Source organism: Pezoporus wallicus, unplaced genomic scaffold, assembly GCF_028554395.1.
Source record: "Pezoporus wallicus isolate ANWC-B61680 ecotype Strahan unplaced genomic scaffold, APGP_CSIRO_Pwel_v1 scaffold_2146, whole genome shotgun sequence".
NCBI lineage: Eukaryota > Metazoa > Chordata > Aves > Psittaciformes > Psittacidae > Pezoporus > Pezoporus wallicus.
The window spans coordinates 483,745-501,756 of NW_026639769.1; the positions used below are offsets into that span (position 1 = coordinate 483,745).

General features: G+C 40.7%; 1 protein-coding gene across 2 annotated transcripts in view; it reads left to right on the plus strand.

Moving 5' to 3' along the window:
• The first annotated feature begins 1,711 nt into the window (after positions 1-1,711).
• Positions 1,712-18,012, plus strand: part of RBM25 (RNA binding motif protein 25) — a 28,546-nt gene continuing 12,245 nt past the window's right edge. Inside the window, exons 1-9 of one of the 2 annotated variants that reach the window (XM_057416230.1) lie at positions 1,712-1,909; positions 8,874-8,994; positions 9,113-9,162; positions 10,616-10,786; positions 11,069-11,126; positions 12,301-12,461; positions 14,965-15,147; positions 17,368-17,421; positions 17,675-17,758. In XM_057416230.1, the coding sequence (XP_057272213.1) occupies positions 8,889-8,994; positions 9,113-9,162; positions 10,616-10,786; positions 11,069-11,126; positions 12,301-12,461; positions 14,965-15,147; positions 17,368-17,421; positions 17,675-17,758 (867 nt within the window). In that variant the 5' untranslated portion in view covers positions 1,712-1,909; positions 8,874-8,888. The remainder of the gene's footprint in view (positions 1,910-8,873; positions 8,995-9,112; positions 9,163-10,615; positions 10,787-11,068; positions 11,127-12,300; positions 12,462-14,964; positions 15,148-17,367; positions 17,422-17,674; positions 17,759-18,012) is intronic. The other variant, XM_057416231.1, reaches the window with a different exon arrangement.

The window sequence follows — 18,012 nt, forward strand, 5'->3', positions numbered from 1 at the left end:
CTAAAATACTTAAATTTGCACATCATCTGGTAAAGCAAGGTGATGAACAGGACCTTAGTTCCAGCTCAGTAAGTAGCAACTTATGGTGTCAGACAGAGTACATCCGCTTTGTACTAAAGAAGCTGATAGTGTCTGCTCCAAATGTTTTCCTTGCCATTACAGGTGGAGGGGATTGTTTGTCATTGCACTCTCATCTTTTGAGCACTTTTCCCTAAACAGTGTTTACAAACAGTGGAAAACGTAATATAAAGGTACTAAAGTTTGCTTGTTTGTTTTTTGCCTGTCTGATCCAAAATGTTTTCAACAGCCTTCTGCACAGATGCTCATGCTGTGGTCTTATCTCTTAATCACCTATAAGATCACCTTCCTTCCATTTCCATTTACTTCCTTTTTCCATTTGCAGTTGCTTGCCTTCATTGTAATAAATCACTGTCTCATGTGTAATGTTGGAGGGAATTGTACATTTTAAACTGTCTTAACGTAACCTAAATGCTGGTAGGTCAGGGAAACTACCAGTTGTGGACCATGGCTATGCCCAACTGCTTCACAGCACAGTTTTATCTTTTTGTTGAGCACATGGCTGCCTAAGATACTGCTGTTTGCTCTTTTTGCTCTTTAAATCCACAGAGGTGTAGTTTTGTTTTTTTTTGTTTTTTTTTTTAGCAGAGATACAGCCTTCCATTAAAGCCAACCACATCCTGGGCTGCATCACAAGAAGCATGACCAGCAGCCCCTCTACTCTGCTGTTGTGAGACTCCACCTGCAGTACTGCATTCAGCTCTGGGGCCCCCAACACAAGGAGGAGATAGACCTGCTTGTCCAAAGGAGGGTACAATGATGATCGGAGGCTGGAGCACCTCTGTTCTGGAGATGGGCCCAGAGAGCTGGGCTTGCTCAGCCTGGAGAAGATAAGCCTTCTAACAGTCTTCCAGTACCTAAAGGGGGCTTAGTAAGAAAGATGGTGACAGACTTTTTAGCAGGGCCTGTAGCAATAGTACAGGTTTTAAACTAAGGGTAGATTTAAACTAGGATTTTTTTTTTTTTTTAAAAGATGAGGGTGGTGAGGCCCTGGCACAGGTTGCCCAGAGAAGCTGAGGCTTCCCCATCCCTGGCAAAGGCCAGGGTGGACAGGGCTTGGAGGAGCCTGGTCTAGTGGAAGGTGTCACTGCCCATGGCAGGGGGGAGGTGAGCTAGATAATCCTTGAAAGTCTCTTCCAACCCAAACCATTCTATAATTCTACATCTTTATGTCTACTGCCCCTAAAACTGCTTTTTGTTTTAGTTTTCCAGTCTGTCACAACTCGCGTTCCCTCCTGATAAAAGCAACAGAGGAATTTCCCCGCGGGTACCGCAGGCGCCTACCACAGCCGCAGCTAAGCCAGGGCCCAGAGCGCGGCAGCGGGAACGGCACCGCAGGCAGTGAGAAACACCCGCCAGCAGCCGTGCGAGGGGCTGGTACCGGCTCGCAGTGGGAGACTTCCTGCGCCCAGAGCAGCCCCGTGCGGCACTGCCTGACCTTAAGATGGCGACGCCCGGGGCTGGGTGAGGGCGCCTCACCCCCTGCCCACAGCAAAGATGGCAACCCAGGAGCCCTTTTCTCTGCCCTTCTAGCCGTTGCCACTCTATGGTGGCGTGTATTAGTGCTGCCTTGCTGAGAGGGAGGGCGCTCTAGCACAGCCATCTCTATGGTGGTGCTGCGCGGTGCATGTCGGGGCGTTGGCGGAAGGGGCGGGTCACATGACCTCACGCAGCGCGGTGGAGGCGGCTCGGTGCGGTGTGTTCGAGGCCTAGTGGCGCCCCGGGGCCTCCCAGGCGGCCGAGCGGCGTCCTCCTGCTCCATCCCCGGCCTACGCCGCGCGGAGGGGCCGCGGCGGCGCTCCGGACGCGATTCCCGCTCCGCAGAGAAGCGGTGAGGAGTGAGGGGCTTCGGGGGTCGAGAGGGGAAGGAGTGCGGCGGCGGTGAGAGGAGGCGCGGCCCGGCCGGGTCGGACTCCTCTGTCGCGCTTCCGCACCCTCGGTCGTGGCAGGCGGAGGCGGTCTCTCGCCTTTCGCGGCCCGCGGGGAGGAGGCGTCCGGCTGGTGGCGGCGGGGAACGGGAGCGCGGTCTCAGGTACTGGCGGGAGAGTAGCGGCGGCCTTTTGCTTCCTCTCTTCCCCGGGACGCTTGAGAGCCCCTTCTGGCGGGCGAGAGGAGCCCGCTCGCGGCCGGGACGAGGCCGAGCCTGCAGTGGAGCTTTGCCGGCGCCCGGAGCCGCTCAGCAGCGTGGCCTGGGCCTTTCTGCCTATGGGTGGGGTTTTTGCTACTCCACGTCAGGGACTTGAATGTCCTTAGCGTGGACCGGAGTAGTCATCGTAAAACGCGTTTTAGCAGCTTGTGCTTAACAGGCTTGGAGTGATTCATCCGTGTAATACAGGTTGTGATGTGTGTGTATTGGCATGTTTTTCTCATGATATCTTTTTCCATTTTAGAAAAAGGACCTTTGTCTGCCTGAAGGAAAAAAGAAATTTGTTCAAATACAGGGAACATTCTGAACAAAATTAACTTCTATTTTCTATATTTTTATTATTTTTTTTTTTTTTAGTACAGAAGCTTACAGAAAGTGAAATCTTAAAAGTTGTCTAGTTCTCAAGCTGATCAGATTAAAATGTATGTACTTGGATGTGTAGTAAGTTTTTGTGGGGCAGGCAAGCATTGCTTCAGGTATTGTATCGGCATTTATGGAAGGTGGTCCAGAACAAATTCAAAGAGAGAACAGGACAGTTTATTATTTTCCCTGTAAAGGAGCAGCATTGCACATAGTGCTCTACGTTTCCCTGCTTCTGTCTCTCAAGTACTTGTTCACATAAATGTTGTAATGCCACAGCCATGTTTGTGTTTTGGGAAGAGTTAATAGCGATATTAGAGTGGACAGTCACTTATTTGACTGACTAGGCCTTTATGTGGGTGCAGAATCAGAGAATTAGGAACTAAACCAAATATCTTGAAGTTCTGCTGTGACGAGCCTAACTGAACCTGGGTTAAGGGGCTTTTGGACTGAGGCTCTGGTTTAGATTGAGTATTAGGAAAAATCTCTTCACGGAGAGGCTGCTCAGGCATTGGAACAGGCTGCCCAGGAAAGTGGTGGAATCACCATCCCTGGAAGTGTTTAAAAACATGTACATGAGGCCCTTAGTGACATGGTTTAGTTGTGGACTTGGCAGCCCTGGGGTGACAGCTGGACTTGATGATCTTGAAGATCCTTTCCAACCTAGTTGATTCTATGATTCTAAGCATGTTGCTATGTATTAACAGCTTGGGATGCAACTTACTGGCAACTTATGGTAGTTAGTGAACACTTTCTAGGTCACCTCTGAAAAAGAGGCTTGAGCAAATACTAGTTTTTCTTGCTCAGAAGTAAACATACTCAGGAAATCTAGCATCTGTTTTATCTTTCCCTGTGTCTCTTGTGTTTCATATCAATTTCACATGTCTTGCTTAGCTTGCAGGCAATTTTAGAGAAAACTGTGGGCCTCTGTAAGAAAGTGGGTATTTTCACTGAGAGAAGCAGTTGGCTTCTTTGAGGCAGTGTTGATTTTTTTTTTTTTTTTTTTTTGTGAGAAGCAATACCATAAACAGCATCTCCAATGGGTGACAAACTATGAGGTTATTTTTGTAATTGAATGGCTTAAAAATCCATACATCATGTAGAAACTGATTTAAAAGCCTCTGTGATAGTACTGACTTCAATAGATTGCTTATATATTTTCTCCAGTGACTTCTGAAAAGGCTTTTGTTGCTCACCTGCACCCATGGCACAAAGTGTATAAAGTACTTTGTCATAAATTAGAGGAAATTATTATTCACTCTTTGCTGCCTAGGTATTGACATTAGAATCAAAAGCCGAAATGTGGTACAATTCTTAATAGGAATTAAATGTAATTACATGAGTATGCAAATCAAATGTCTTGATATAGCATCCTTACTTCTCCCTTATTTGAGGGACTAGCTTGCACAGGTATTTTGTGCAGTTTATTCTGGACTTTAAGTGTACGGATTTTTTATGTGGTGCAGAAGAATTTTACTGGGCAAATGTTGAAGAGCAGTCAAAATCAGACAAAATGAAACCAAGCTAGATCAGCCATATTGTCACAGCTGTTTTGACATTACGTGTGTCATTCTTAAAACACAGTAAGTTTGGTTGTGCATCAAGACTTAAGGATATTTACAGTTAATTTTGCTGAACGTTAACAGTAGCTCATCAGTTGTTTCATGTGGAACTTAAATGTTTTGAAAGTGGTTAAAATGTTTTGAAATGAAGTTATGCTGTGTAAACACAGAGGTACTAATGAGATTAATCCTGTGACACTGGTAGAACTGTGATGTTGCCCTGAGGAGGTGATAGCACTGTCACTTTGAAATACAGTAGTTAGCTGTATTTTTTATTGAAACTCACATGCTGTTTGTGATGTATCTTTTCACCCCTCTATTAAAAAAAAATTAGTAGAGGTTTAAAGGGTACTACGATTTAAAAAACACAGCTACAGTAAGTGCAGCCAGACTAGTACCATCTTCTCATATAATCAGTCTCCTATTATTGGGACTTTTGGGAATTGGAGATAACAAAGCAGCATGGGGCATCTATGTCTGAATGATGGCGACTCTTGTTTCATAGTTTTGATGTCTCAGACCCTCAAGTCTAGCACTTCTTTAGTTGTGCATCAGAGCCAGCATGCTCTTATGGGCAGAGCTCTGTCCCAGCAGGGATAGCACCATGTCAGAATTAACAAGGCTTAGTGGATTTTAGAGCCACATGGGTATCCCTGTGTTCTCTCCAGGTTTCAGAAGATAGGCACAGCTAGCTCTGCATGGTGTTTTGTTCCATCAGGACTTACTAACTCAGAAGAGCAGTGTATGAAAGCAGCTGAACTTTTATGCCAAAGTTGAACCTGGAATGTTATAGCTGTGTTTGTGTAGCACTTGCTTTATTTAATAGCTCAGGATTTGAGCTAGTTCTACTTAAAGTAAGCTTGGGTTGTTTGCCATCCTTGACATAATTAATCTGCAGCTTACAAAAATTGCCCAAGGCTAATAAAATGTGCGCCTACATCACTTTGTTAACTTGGATCAGGAGTATGCTTTTGAAGGGCGTCTTGCAGTCATCCTCACTTGGAAAACCTTTTTTCACATTGGTGAATGGACTGGGTTCCTTTTAGAATGAAAATGAGCTCTTACCTGGAAATGGGCATTTGTTTCTGTGGGGTGGTCCTCCCCAAAATGTGTACTGTGGACATTAGGGTCTTGGCTTGATCTGTTCTGTTTAACAGATCTACTCCTGTTTTACTGCCCTGCTTGTTGGCTTGGACATAGCCTAAGTTGCCTGAGCCTGGGGTCAGAGACCTGACACAAATCCATCATTCTGGGGCTGAAGATGTCAGTATTTCAGGTAGCATCAGGCCAGATGCTCACTGCTTTTCTTACCCTGTTATCTTTGTGACCACTGTAATATTCACACAAATTAATCTTTATTTTAAAGAGCTGCTAGTTAAAAGGCAGCTGCCAAGAATGCTGTTTGCGTCCAATTTCACTTGTGGTAATACTTTCATAAGTCAGTTTAGGTCTTAAAAATACCTCTGGACTGTTTTGTTCCTTATTTGCTTACTTGAATGTATTGGAGAAATCTGAAGATCACCCTATGCAATACTGAGACCACAATAAATATAGCAGATGCTGATCATTGAACTGTACTGGCAGAGTAGTAGGAGAGTCTGCAGAGAAGTTCAAGATACTGTTTCTGAGTTTTCTGCAAGTGTATTCTACCTAGACCTGGCTTAGCATCTCTTAACTTTCTATACCTAACACTTGGCTTGTAGTTACTTTTAACAACCCCTCTGACTGTTGGAAGAGTAAGTCAGTTTCCTGTGTGCTCTGTAGCTGCTGAGAGAAAAATCGTGCTATTCAGTTCCCTTCCTTGTAACATCTTTGCTGCTGCAAAGAATTGGTTGCAGCTTCCTCTGTTGTCCAGATCTCTCACTTCCTTGTGAGCAGTTTCACTCTTGGTATCTGTTGATCCTCACCGTTTTCATAACGGAATCAGAATTAAAATGTTCTCTCTGCCGGTTTCACATTGGTAATTACGTGTAGAAGCAAGAAAGAGACCATGGCTTTCTTTAATTCTAGTGTTGATCTTCAGTTTTGCAGGCAGCAGAGGTGCAAGGATAGGTCTGTGCAGGAATTAGTAACAGGGCAGCTTTGTAGCTGCTGTGAAAGTAACTGTAGAAATATGGAAAGAAAATTAAGAACAGAATGCTTGAAGTAAAATGGGCTCTTGAAGCCCTAGAGATAACTGCTTCACATCATCTGACTAGAAGACTGAAAGACTGAATTTTATTCTTATTAACCACATTGTTCTTTTTATGCAGTAACAATTACTTCATTGACTGCTAAGTATTTTGGTATTTTTAATTTAAAAAACAAACAAATTTGCCGTTCGCATATGTAAAATCCATCGAGAGCAGTAAGTTTTAGCATCTTTTAATTCAAATAACTGTTTCACCTCTTAGGCTTTTTTTTTTTCATTAGCTTCTCCAAAATGGTGTCTCAGATAAAGTGCTCATCAGATCTAGAGAAAGGACTGCACTTACAGGCAGCCTAGAAAATTACTTCCCCTATTGTTCTTTTTTGTTTAACTGACTACTCCTTAATGTCCTCAGATGGTGTTACACTATTGTAGCCTGTTCAGAACCATCTAGGATCTGATAACTTACTGCTCTACCATACTGTCCTAAACCAGCTTTGACTTTTGTCCAGTTATCAGCAATATAGATAGGAACCCAGAGCCTTAAGGATCTTAATTTTCTGTCTTCCCTTGGCTGTGTTTTTCAGGATGAAAACGTTTCCAGTAGTAATACCAAAGTGGGCAAGAGAGTTGTGTTCCCTGCCATACCATCCAGGTTCTAGAGCAGTGTTGGCTGATGTGCAGAGGAGTCGGAGTAGACAGTGTTCTTCCAGATGAAATGTTTTGGCCATACACCAAAATGCTTTTCTTTTCCTGTTCAGTTTTAAAAAGTCAAGAATGACAGAAGGGGATTGTGTTCTTAGGTGTATGGATTCTAAGGGGGGAAAAAAACTTTTTGTGTTTATTGTATACAATAATCTTTATTGAACTGTTGAAGGAATGCTTGCATTTGCTCTCTTCTGCCATCTTAGATCTTGTGTTATAGGAATGTTTATTTTTTTCTCCTGGTGAGATGTTGATGAATGCCCTTTGGGGCCAATTAATGAAGGCCATCATCACAAACCTCTTTGTGGTTGATGTAGTTGTACATGTGTCTTTGAATGAATTCTGCTGTAGGGTCATATATGCATTCTAATACCAGAATAAGTAAGTTCCGATGTTCAAAGGCATTAACAAATACATTTGGGTTTCCCTGTCATCCTGTCTGGTCCATTATATGTATATATGTATCTGTCCCTCATAGTTGTTTCCAGACTCTGTGGGAATAAAGTTTTGATGCATGATTCTCTTATAATTTTTTAGCTCATTCAAATGTGTCTACTATTATGGTAGAGTACTGATATTAGCTCTTCTAGTGTCTGAGGCTGTCATTAGCTGCTTGCTCTTGTACATTTATGGAAGACACATCTGTCTATAGCAAAGCTTATTTCCTGTTTCTTGTGTGTTCAGTGGCAGGAAGCTGGAGAAAGCATCTTGTAATCTACAGGTCTTTTGTGCGTATCAGAAATAAGCTTATCATAACTCTTTTTCTCAAGGCTGCCTGCTTCATTTTTGACTTGTGGTTGCCTGTGTGGAAGGCCATTGCAGTGAAGATGCCATACTGTAGATTGGAAAGCAGTCTGTACAGTCTATTCAGAAACACAAGTTTCTAATGCTAAGAAACAGCATTACTAAGAGACAGCTAACAGGGCTCTTGTCACTTGTCATATGGTGTCCTTGTGATTCATATCTGTTTGATATTCCTCTAGCGCTTCCTTGATGCAGTATGAACATACCTATGTGTTCAGCAGTAATATTGGTGACCAGTTTTGGTATTTTTAAAACCGAGGACTAGCCTTTTTTGAAGGCTTGACCATGTGAGGTTGTTGAGATAATACTGGAAGCAAGAATATGTGCCATGTTAGTTAAGAGTGATCTTGATGTTTTTATTCTTAGTTTGTATGTTACAGTGTTAGTGATACACACAGAATACTCACCATCTGAAGAGCAAATTATATTAAAGCCATCTTTATTCTCCATGGTAGCATATTGACTCAGCTCATGGACTGTCATCCACGTTGAGCTCTGGAAGATGTGTGAACTGGGAGGTTAAAAATAGACCAGAGAACACTCTTACAAGCTTTTAACTGTCTCTGTGCTAGAATTTGGAGATCTTCCAGTCTTGTCTTAAATACAGTTCCTATTAAGGCTGAGCATTGGGATGTCCCAGTTCTTTCTCTCATCTTGTTCCACAGTTGTATTTTGTGTGATCATTTCTTGTACAAGAGAACTACTTGCTTTATTGAAAATGTCTTAAAAGATTACTTCTGTTTTCACATACTGCAAAGACAGTTTAAAAGAAACTGTACAAGCTGTTAAGTGCTATGTAATTCACACTCCTTGTAAACCATTGATATGAGGAGTCAAATACAGTTTTGTTTTCCACTTCATTCTGAAACACTTTCCTAGAAGTGCTGTTTCTTCAGTTTGAAGGAAGACTTGTATTAGTTTTGCAACTTTATGAATAGCTGGGGGAAAAGAGTTAAAAATAGTTTTTGTTTGTAGCTGGATGTCCATCTAAAGATTTAAAATTATTATGGACACTTACCATTTGCATTGCTTTTATAATTCATGTTTGGGAGCTAACTAGTATAAGTTTCCTTTTCTGTCTTTTTGACAGATTGTGACTGGAAGAATGTCTTTCCCACCTCACTTGAATCGCCCTCCTATGGGAATCCCAACACTTCCCCCTGGAATCCCACCTCCACAGTTTCCTGGCTTTCCTCCACCTGTGCCTCCTGGTAAGTTATGTGAGTATATGGAAGTGTCACCTAGAATGGAAATGTCTGCAATCAGCTCATTTGTATTCACCAGTAATCTCAACAGGGCAGACTAATATTAATGTCTTGTCTTTCTCAGGGACCCCTATGATTCCTGTACCAATGGGCATTATGGCTCCTGCTCCGACTGTAAGTATTACAGTGGGGATGAGATTATAGCAAAATAAAATGGAGAGCAAAACTTAGTAAATATCATCAGTATTCTTGTTTTGCTCTATTCCATCAGAACTCATGCTATGAGAGGAAACCCTTCACTTTAAATGCAGTTATTATGCAAATATTATGCTAGTTTCTGACATAGACGAAGTTTGACATCATGTCTGGAGCTGTAGCTGCAACGGTAAAGCAGTTACTGTTCTTGCGAGAAGTCGTACTTTTCTCAAATACAATGATTTAGGCTTTGCCTTCGGGTCGTGCATGGTCTTCCTGTGCAGTACAGTTAGATCAGTTAGGTTCCAGCTCTCTTGCTTTTGAGTTTTTTTGGCCTGTCAGAGTCTTCTGGAGGCATCATTTCATCCAGGTTTATAAGGCTATCATTCAGCACTGCTGAGTTGGCCAGAAAAGTGTGCATTGACAAGCTTACAAACAAGCTCTTTCCCCATGTTGCAGGGAAGGAATAGTCGCGTGTAATATGCGTACGTGGAAGAGAATATGAGAGGAAGGTCTCTTTGTTTGTTTTACTAATTTCTAGTTGGAGGAAAGGTTTATGTTTTATGGTGCATTAAAAAAAAACGCACTTTTTAAAACTTAAAGGTTACTTGTTGGCCTCAAGTTGAATTGCCATTTCTGTGATTTTGCATAACTAAAATCTCTTCAAAGTACCAATTTTTTCGATAGCTTTTATTATCTGTTACAGGAGGATATGTTCATGGAAACTGATGTATTTAAGACAAAGATACTGGGACAAATTTATTACTCTGTTTTCTGACTAAAATAATTCTTAATAAGTGACACTTCTAGAAGGGTGTTCTGAGAAGAGGGATTCATTCGATGCATGCGTACCATTAAATATTAGGTGGAAGGAGAGGTGGAGCAAAATGGAAGAGATGATTGTGCCTGTCTGTGTACAGTTTAGTTTACAAATGTTTGCTCCTTCACCCAAAGAAGTTTGGGTTGTGTATTGATTAAATAAAACAGTAATGTTCACCTGTGAAAGCTTTAAGAGCTGTCATGTTTCGCTTAAAGCCTTCTGAGTCAGTTACTTTACTATTTGCAGTTTGCTTTTTACATTGTTAGGTAAGGTACTTCAACTTCCAGCGACTCAAATACTGTAAATTAGTTAGTTGTAGAAGAAACAATATCTGATGTTACTGTATGCTCACCTTGACACCTTCCATTAGCCATGTTCAGGTACATGTGTTTTTCTGTCTTTGCCAGAAAACTGTAGTCTTCTTTGTGTGGTATAAAGTGTTAAAGCCTGAACCACTTACTGGTGTCTAGCTTCATAAGCCTGCTAAGGTTCATACGAAACTTTAATTTTGAAATACATGTGTCCCCAGCTCTTTTGTCTTACAGATTTAAATAGAAATAAATAACACCCCCAACCCAACACTTTTTTACACTCCTCTCCTCCTCTTTCTAGGTATTAGTTCCTACCACGGTGTCTATGGTTGGCAAACATTTGGGAGCCAGAAAAGATCATCCTGGCTTAAAGAACAAAGAAAACGATGAGAATAGCGGTCCCACTACCACGGTTTTTGTAGGCAACATTTCTGAGAAGGCCTCGGACATGCTCATACGGCAGCTTCTAGCAGTAAGTACAATGGACTGTTAAATTTCATCCTTCCCTGGCTTGATTCACAAGCAGTGAATTGAAACTAAAAGCAGTTAGTCCCACTCACCAGAACAGCAGTCCATTATGCTTGTTTAAAGTCAGTGACAGAAGAGTGCAGCATTTTTAAGCTGTGTATGGCAGTGGACATAAACATTTTTAGTAGTGTTTGCCCTTTTTACGTGTCGTCTTTTGCAAAAGTGGTAAAGTTTTTGTAATGTTTTGAACATAAACAATCTTTAATTAATAATATCTTTAATGCAGAAATGTGGCTTGGTTTTGAGTTGGAAGAGAGTGCAAGGGGCATCTGGAAAACTTCAAGGTAATTGTTCATACTTCTCAAAATTTCTGATAAAATTCTTGGTTTTGTTACCTGGCAGCTTTTCAAATGTGTGACACATTGCTATTTTTAGTACTACCTTTACATTTTAAGGTATTGTACATGATATTTAACTGCTAAATACTTCCTAGTGTTTTCTATCCTTGGAATCAAGACAATTAAAAAAATAGAATTGAGAAAGGGTTTTAAATGGGAAAATGTCTTGGAAACCTAATTTTGCTCACCTTTTTGTTCTGAGACTGAATCAGGAGACCGTCCCTGAGAAAGGTTTACCATTTTGGACTTAGCATCCAAAGGAGCATATTTACAACACTGTTAACAGTAGCTTCTATTACTCTGTGTATTATTCCATTACTGAGTATTAACTGCTCAGTTAAGAAGGTTTTCCTGATGTAAAACATCTTCCTTTCCTGTTGTCAAATTTAATGGATTTATTTTTTCATGTGACCTTTCTTCAGTCAATACAGGAAACAATTTTGGTTACTAATTTTTGCTGTTTTGCTGTGTTTTCATATATTCTCTAGGATAGTAGTTTTCCTTTTTTAAGATGTAATTCAGTTTCTTCAGCTTTCTTATATATCATACTTTGTTTATTTTGCTCTCATAAGGTGATCTCCTCATTTACAACTTTCTGTAACTGTTGTGAAAATCCTAGTGTGAAATATCCCTCGCTGTAGGTCAACAAAGAGCTGGTGATGGATGTCCTTGGTCTTCAGATAATTACAAATCCACCTGAGACATGCAGCATATAGGCTGCATTCCTTAGTTAAGACAGACATGTCAAAAGCTCTATGAAGACAATCGTAGAATAGTTTGGGCTGGAAGCGGCCTTTAAAGGACATTTAATCTGACACCTGCTGCAATGAGCAGGGGCGTTTTCTACTAGATTGGGTTGCTCAGAACCAACCTGACTTTGGATGGGATGCCCTCAGGAATGGGGCATCTACAATACAGGTATTGCTTTTACCTTATGGGCTGTTAGTTATATCAAAGTCTAATGTAGTGAATGATCTTTCTGTCTCTTTATGATATGTACTCCTGGTTTTAAAAAAAGAAGTGCCTGTATTCCAAGTTTACTGATTCAGATAACTTTTTTTACACAAAATGTATTATGTGAAGAGCTTTAACGCTTTTAATTTCAATCATTCATTTTCAGCCTTTGGATTTTGTGAATACAAAGAGCCAGAATCCACACTACGAGCCCTGAGACTACTCCACGACCTCCAGATTGGCGAGAAGAAGCTGCTGGTCAAAGTTGATGCAAAGACAAAGGCTCAGCTAGATGAATGGAAAGCAAAGAAAAAAGCTTCAAATGGGGTATGTATCTGACGTGTGACTTGTTATTTTGACAGGAGAGCAATATAACATACTTGCCACATCAGATTGTGAGTGTGCCGCTTAGTTTTTATTCTTGTCTCTGCCCCTAATTCATTTTAGGATTTTGCCAGAGTCACATTAATGAGTCTGAAGATACGTTGAAAGGCAGTGAAGTGTGAGCTCTTAATTCACCAGCATTGGAACTTACCTGTAAGCTAGATACCTTAAACTGAATCTCTAGAATTAGTTGTGTACTTCATTCGAAAGGGTATTAATACGTGCTATACCTCATGATTCTGTTTCTTCAATTTTGTTTAGAAACTCTTTAAAGTATATAAACTCTAGAAGTAATTGTTACTTTGTCTGTCTGTAAACTAACCATCTAAGGAGACTTGGAGTTTCTTTCCCCTCCACTGATGATCTTCTAGAACATATTAATGAAAAGAAGTAGATCATTCAGTAGATGATGCAGTTATCAGGTAGCGAGCAGCTTTGCAGATATTTAGTAGATGGGGAAATTGATTGTGTACCATTCCTTTCTGTAGCTAAGGATCTCTTCTGGAATAATTGTAGATACTTGATATGTTGCGTTCTGGTGAGATACAAAGATACTTAACTGACAAACTTGCATTAAAATGAATGTTACCTATTTCTTTGCTAAAACAGTATATTTCACACCACAATCAAGATATTTGGCTTGGTCTATAACTATTTTAAAGTTCTGCATCTGTCTTACAGTATTTAAAACAAGTATTTTTCTGTAAAATGAAAGTGAGAAGAGGCTCTTGTTCAGAAAATTAAAAATGCTAATCACATGATAGCAGGTTAAATTGGAATTGTTCTTAAAGGCATGTAAAATACAGTGTAAACACATGTACTTTTTTTAAAATTTTATTTAACCAGAACTAGAGGCATTATGATGACTTGGAGTACTTAACACATTTTTTTTGCTGTGTACTCACGGTATGGGATTAAATGGCTCAATAAAGTGGAGTGCTAACTTCATGGGTTTTGAAAGGCATAATATACTAGCTGTTAACCTAGGCAAGGGTTTGATTTGACTGCCCCTTCCCCTCTATACTTCCTTCTTTCCCATTGGTGTCACTCGTAATACTGTGCCTCACAGCTGATATTAGGAATAAACTTAAAGTATCAGTGGAGTTCTTGTACATCTCTCATTTTTTTCTGTGAACTCCTTTGGGTTACAGGCAGTCTTGGGGGGTTGATTGTAATAAAGCAGAGGGTACTGTTTGTGACGTTGGTGAAGACAACAGTATGTGCTGATTCTGTTGAACTGTAGGGTGAGATTAGCTGCAATTTTTTTGTTTGTGGTGGTGCAAAGAAAGGCTGTGAATTGCCAAGGAACTATAATCGCGCTGCTTGTGATTCCTTTCATAACCATTATTGGTGTGCTGGTGCCATTCAAATCCAAACGTTGCAACTTTTTTCTTCTAATATTTTTGTTATTAAGAAATCAAATGTGCACGCCACAACACAATATTTCAGAGACACACCAAGCAAACCTGTATCTAATTAGCTCCTCTCCCTGATCACTTCTTCTCCCTGGACCTCTTCAATACTGCTCCCTGTCACTGCCTTCTAGCTCTTTTCAGCCTGCTCCTCTTTGGCCTGGCAGCCTCTTCAGCTCCAACTGAATCCTCCCTTCCCCCTCATTCTTAGCTGCTGCTCCATCAGACCCTTCCCTCTCCCCCACTCTACCCACCACCTATCGCTTGACGGGATACCCAGCTGGATTCTCAGGTGAGGTTCCATTTTTCTAAAAGGTTCAAGGGATCAGGAGGTGGGCTGCCTTGTGCAGTGTGCAGATCATTGCTCTATCTTTCCATGTAACATTTAGTGAAATGTACTTTGGTTGTGTTCCCTGTGAGGTGGAAAGGGACAAAATGATTAGGAACTACAAAGTAATTGATCAGCAGTAATAAGAAAGTGTTTGCAGTGCAAGGAATGTTTTCCCTAACAATGTTTCTTTAACTCAGTTCTACCATGATAAGTTGCAGCTTGAAAGTTATAGGTAAACATTTGTATTGCACGGCACTTAAGTAGAAGACTTTGAGGAACTGCTGTTGAAATGACTTAAAGTTCTGGAGAATGCAAGGCAGAAACTCTTGACCAAGAGCTGGACTATAGTGATTGCCCTCCTGTGAGCGAGCGTGCACTTTTTTTCTGTCTGCCACCTTTATCATCACTATCTGTTCTATTCTGTTATGCAGTCCTACACTTGCTATCTGCAGCCATTCCATGTGTGGTCCCTATGGTATTGCCAGCCTGAAAAGATGTGACTAAAATCATGCAGTTGATAACTACTTGTAGTTGGTTTGTTTTTTGTGGATTTTTGTTTGTTTTTTGGTTTTGTGTGTTGTGGTTTGGTTTTGTTTTTTAAATGCTGTAGGGCCATGAATGTGGTGATCAAAGGTGAACTTCTGAAATAAAACTAACAATTTTCTCAATTTGTTGATTCCTGTTGCTTTGCCGTTTCTCTTAGAATGCCAGACCAGAGACGACAACTGATGACGACGATGCACTGGATGAGGAAACAAAGAGAAGAGATCAGATAATTAAAGGGGCCATTGAAGTCTTAATACGAGAATATTCCAGCGAGCTCAATGCCCCCTCCCAGGAATCTGACTCTCACCCCAGGAAGAAGAAAAAGGAAAAGAAGGAGGACGTATGTGTTTTGATTTTGGACAAAACAGATTTTTTTTTTTTCTTCAACTCACCCTTATATAATGGCCAAACCTTTTGCAAATACTTTAAACCTAAACTTCTGATGAGAAAACAAATCAACAAGCATTGATGTCAGCAGCAGTTTCATTTTTATTTATTTTTTTTTTTATAAGTGGAAAGCTAGTCAGTTACAGATGCCATCCCTTCAGGATGGTTTAGGCATCTAAGCACCTAGACTTGTTGGAACAAGAGGTTTGAATCTGGGCAGGATTGAACCAACCTTTCATCCCTCTGAAGGTGGAAATATCAAGTTTAATGCACTTTAGTATGTAGGGTTTTTCAGATGAGAACTTAAGTAACAACTGTAAAGAGTTCCTGTGCACCGTCCAGTTCTATTGAAAGATGCCAGGGTGCTTTGGTAATGGCAGGAATTTGCTCTGGTAGTTTTTGACAAAATTCTCTCTCTGCTTAGAGTGTCTATTCTTGTAGTGGGCCTTGATCCAGCTGGTTGCAGCTGTCTTCCCCAGATATGGAAGTTCTTCATTAGCTATATATATGTATATATCACAAACCTTGGAGGGATCCTTCAGGCGTGAAAGGCATATTGTAATCTTCCTGCCTTACCAAAGTCTCTTTTACATGCATGTTTTAATGTGGCTAGATTTGATCAGTTGGTTTTCACATATTGTATAATGCAAAAAAACCTCTGGTGAGCAGGAACTAATGTTCTGATTTAGACCTGCTTCTGTGGATGACCTTTTTATGGATTAAAGCATACTGGAGAAGGGTGAATAAGAATGAGCAAACTCAAACTTAGCCTTTCCAGCCAAGTTTCTAACCATGGGAAAATGGGCTTTCATACCTACCATTCTGCACCTAATACGAAAGAGATTGGAAAACTGTTTGACCAACATTTTTACCTACTTAAGTCTTCTGCAAAGTACCTGTTCCAAGGCAATAATGCAGTTTCAATTGCTTATGGAGTTTGTGTGGTGCAAGAAGCAACATCTCCCTCAGGGAGCCAGTATGTCTTCCCTACAGCATTTTTAGCCATGGCTGACTTGAGGTATAAGAGTGCTGAGCTTAATCTTTCCTTTTCCTCCCTTTGGGAGGAGATGCTTTCTTGGATGAGAATTTACAAATGAGTCACTGTCTAATGCTGTCAGCTGTACTGTATTGGTTTCAAGCCTTGTTACAATGTGTATCATCCTGTGGGTACAGATGTACAGATATATATGTATATATATATATATATATGGCCATGAGTAATGCCAGGTAGTTGAACATTGTAAGAGAGCATTGCAGTCTTGGAAGAGCTGGTTTCTGAGTATGTCCCTGGGACAGAGGGATGTACTTTTAGCTCTGTATGATGTAGAATTTAACCTATCTGAGCTAGTCAAGTGGATGTATAAGTCTATTTGGTCTTTTTAAGTATATAGCACTTTTGGGTTGAAATTACACCCCATCATCATCCCATGATGGGAAGGAGGAAAAGAAACTTGGAAATTCCCATCTTTGGCCTGTGTGGATACAGGTGGGAGTGAAGAGAATGGTCCTAGCTCATTGCTCTCTTATCCTTAAAGGAGAGGGGAGAGAAGGACTGTGGAGGGTGGGGTGAAGATGGGTACAGATATGTTGTGGGGGTGGGTTTGGGAAACTCGCCAGCTTTGGGGCTGTTGTCCCTTGTAGAGCTTGGTGTGAAGGCTCCCGCTGGTGTTAGCAGTCTGTTAGTTCTGGATGAAGGCATGACTGGTGTGGGGAAAGTTGAAAATGTGTGTGGGGAGCTGAGAGTGAGTGGAATCTGGTTTTAAACTGCAAGCACGGGGGAACCTCGCTAATTCGCACTAACTTAGTTAGTAGGTGCAATCTACCAAATTTTGCGAATTAGCGAGTAAATAAAATCAAGACATACCCACTGCAAATACACTGATCATTTATATTGGCAAGTGCAGCTTAGTCTTATGTTGCTACCATAGCGTACTAATATCCTGTAGTACACTTGTAATTCAGTGAAGTCTTACCAATATGAGACTTCAGTTATGTATTTTATGTAGTTCAGAGAGGGAGAATTAGCGAGGTTCTTCTGTAATTTTGTTGAATCAAAGAAATGAGATCACAGCAATACAATATTGCTTTGTAGTGCAAACATACAAAACATTGTTTTTCAGAGTAGTGTGCAATCTATTTTTAAAAAAAAAAATCTCCGTGGATTTTTCCGCAGATTTTCCGCAGATTTCCAGTGGCCCCACTGATACCTTATCCACTCATCACCAAGGTTCGTTTACATTGTAGGCTTTGAAAATGACTATGTTTACTGCTAGTTGCCAGATTTGTGACTCTTGTCCATCTGATTTTTTTATTTTTTTTCACTCATTAACATCAGCCTGTCAGGTTTGGTACTGCAGAAGGACTTTGTTTATCTCTTGCAAGACTGGTTGAAAACTTCTAACCTTCAGCTTTTCTCTTGTTCTCCTGTGTCTGTACAGATGGCTCTTAATGCTTGTCCTCCTGTCCCCCTTGTTTTTTAGGAGGATATAAATGCTATAGAAATGGAGGAAGACAAAAGAGACCTGATATCAAGAGAGATCAGTAAATTCAGAGACACACACAAGGTAGTATTCTTGTTTTTGCACTTGATACAAATTAGGCTTTTTCAAAATCCAAAAAAGACACTATTAAAAATTTTAGCAGTACATTGCAATATCACTTAAAATGTTTATCTTAGGTTTAATATACATGTAGTTCTTTACAAGTCAAAAAAAAAGACAGCTACCACGTTAAAGTGGCCCTTGACATCTTTATGCTAAGACTTTGAGTGCTACTGAGTATTTTGCAGTCTTCTCACTTTTAACATGAATAAAGTTTC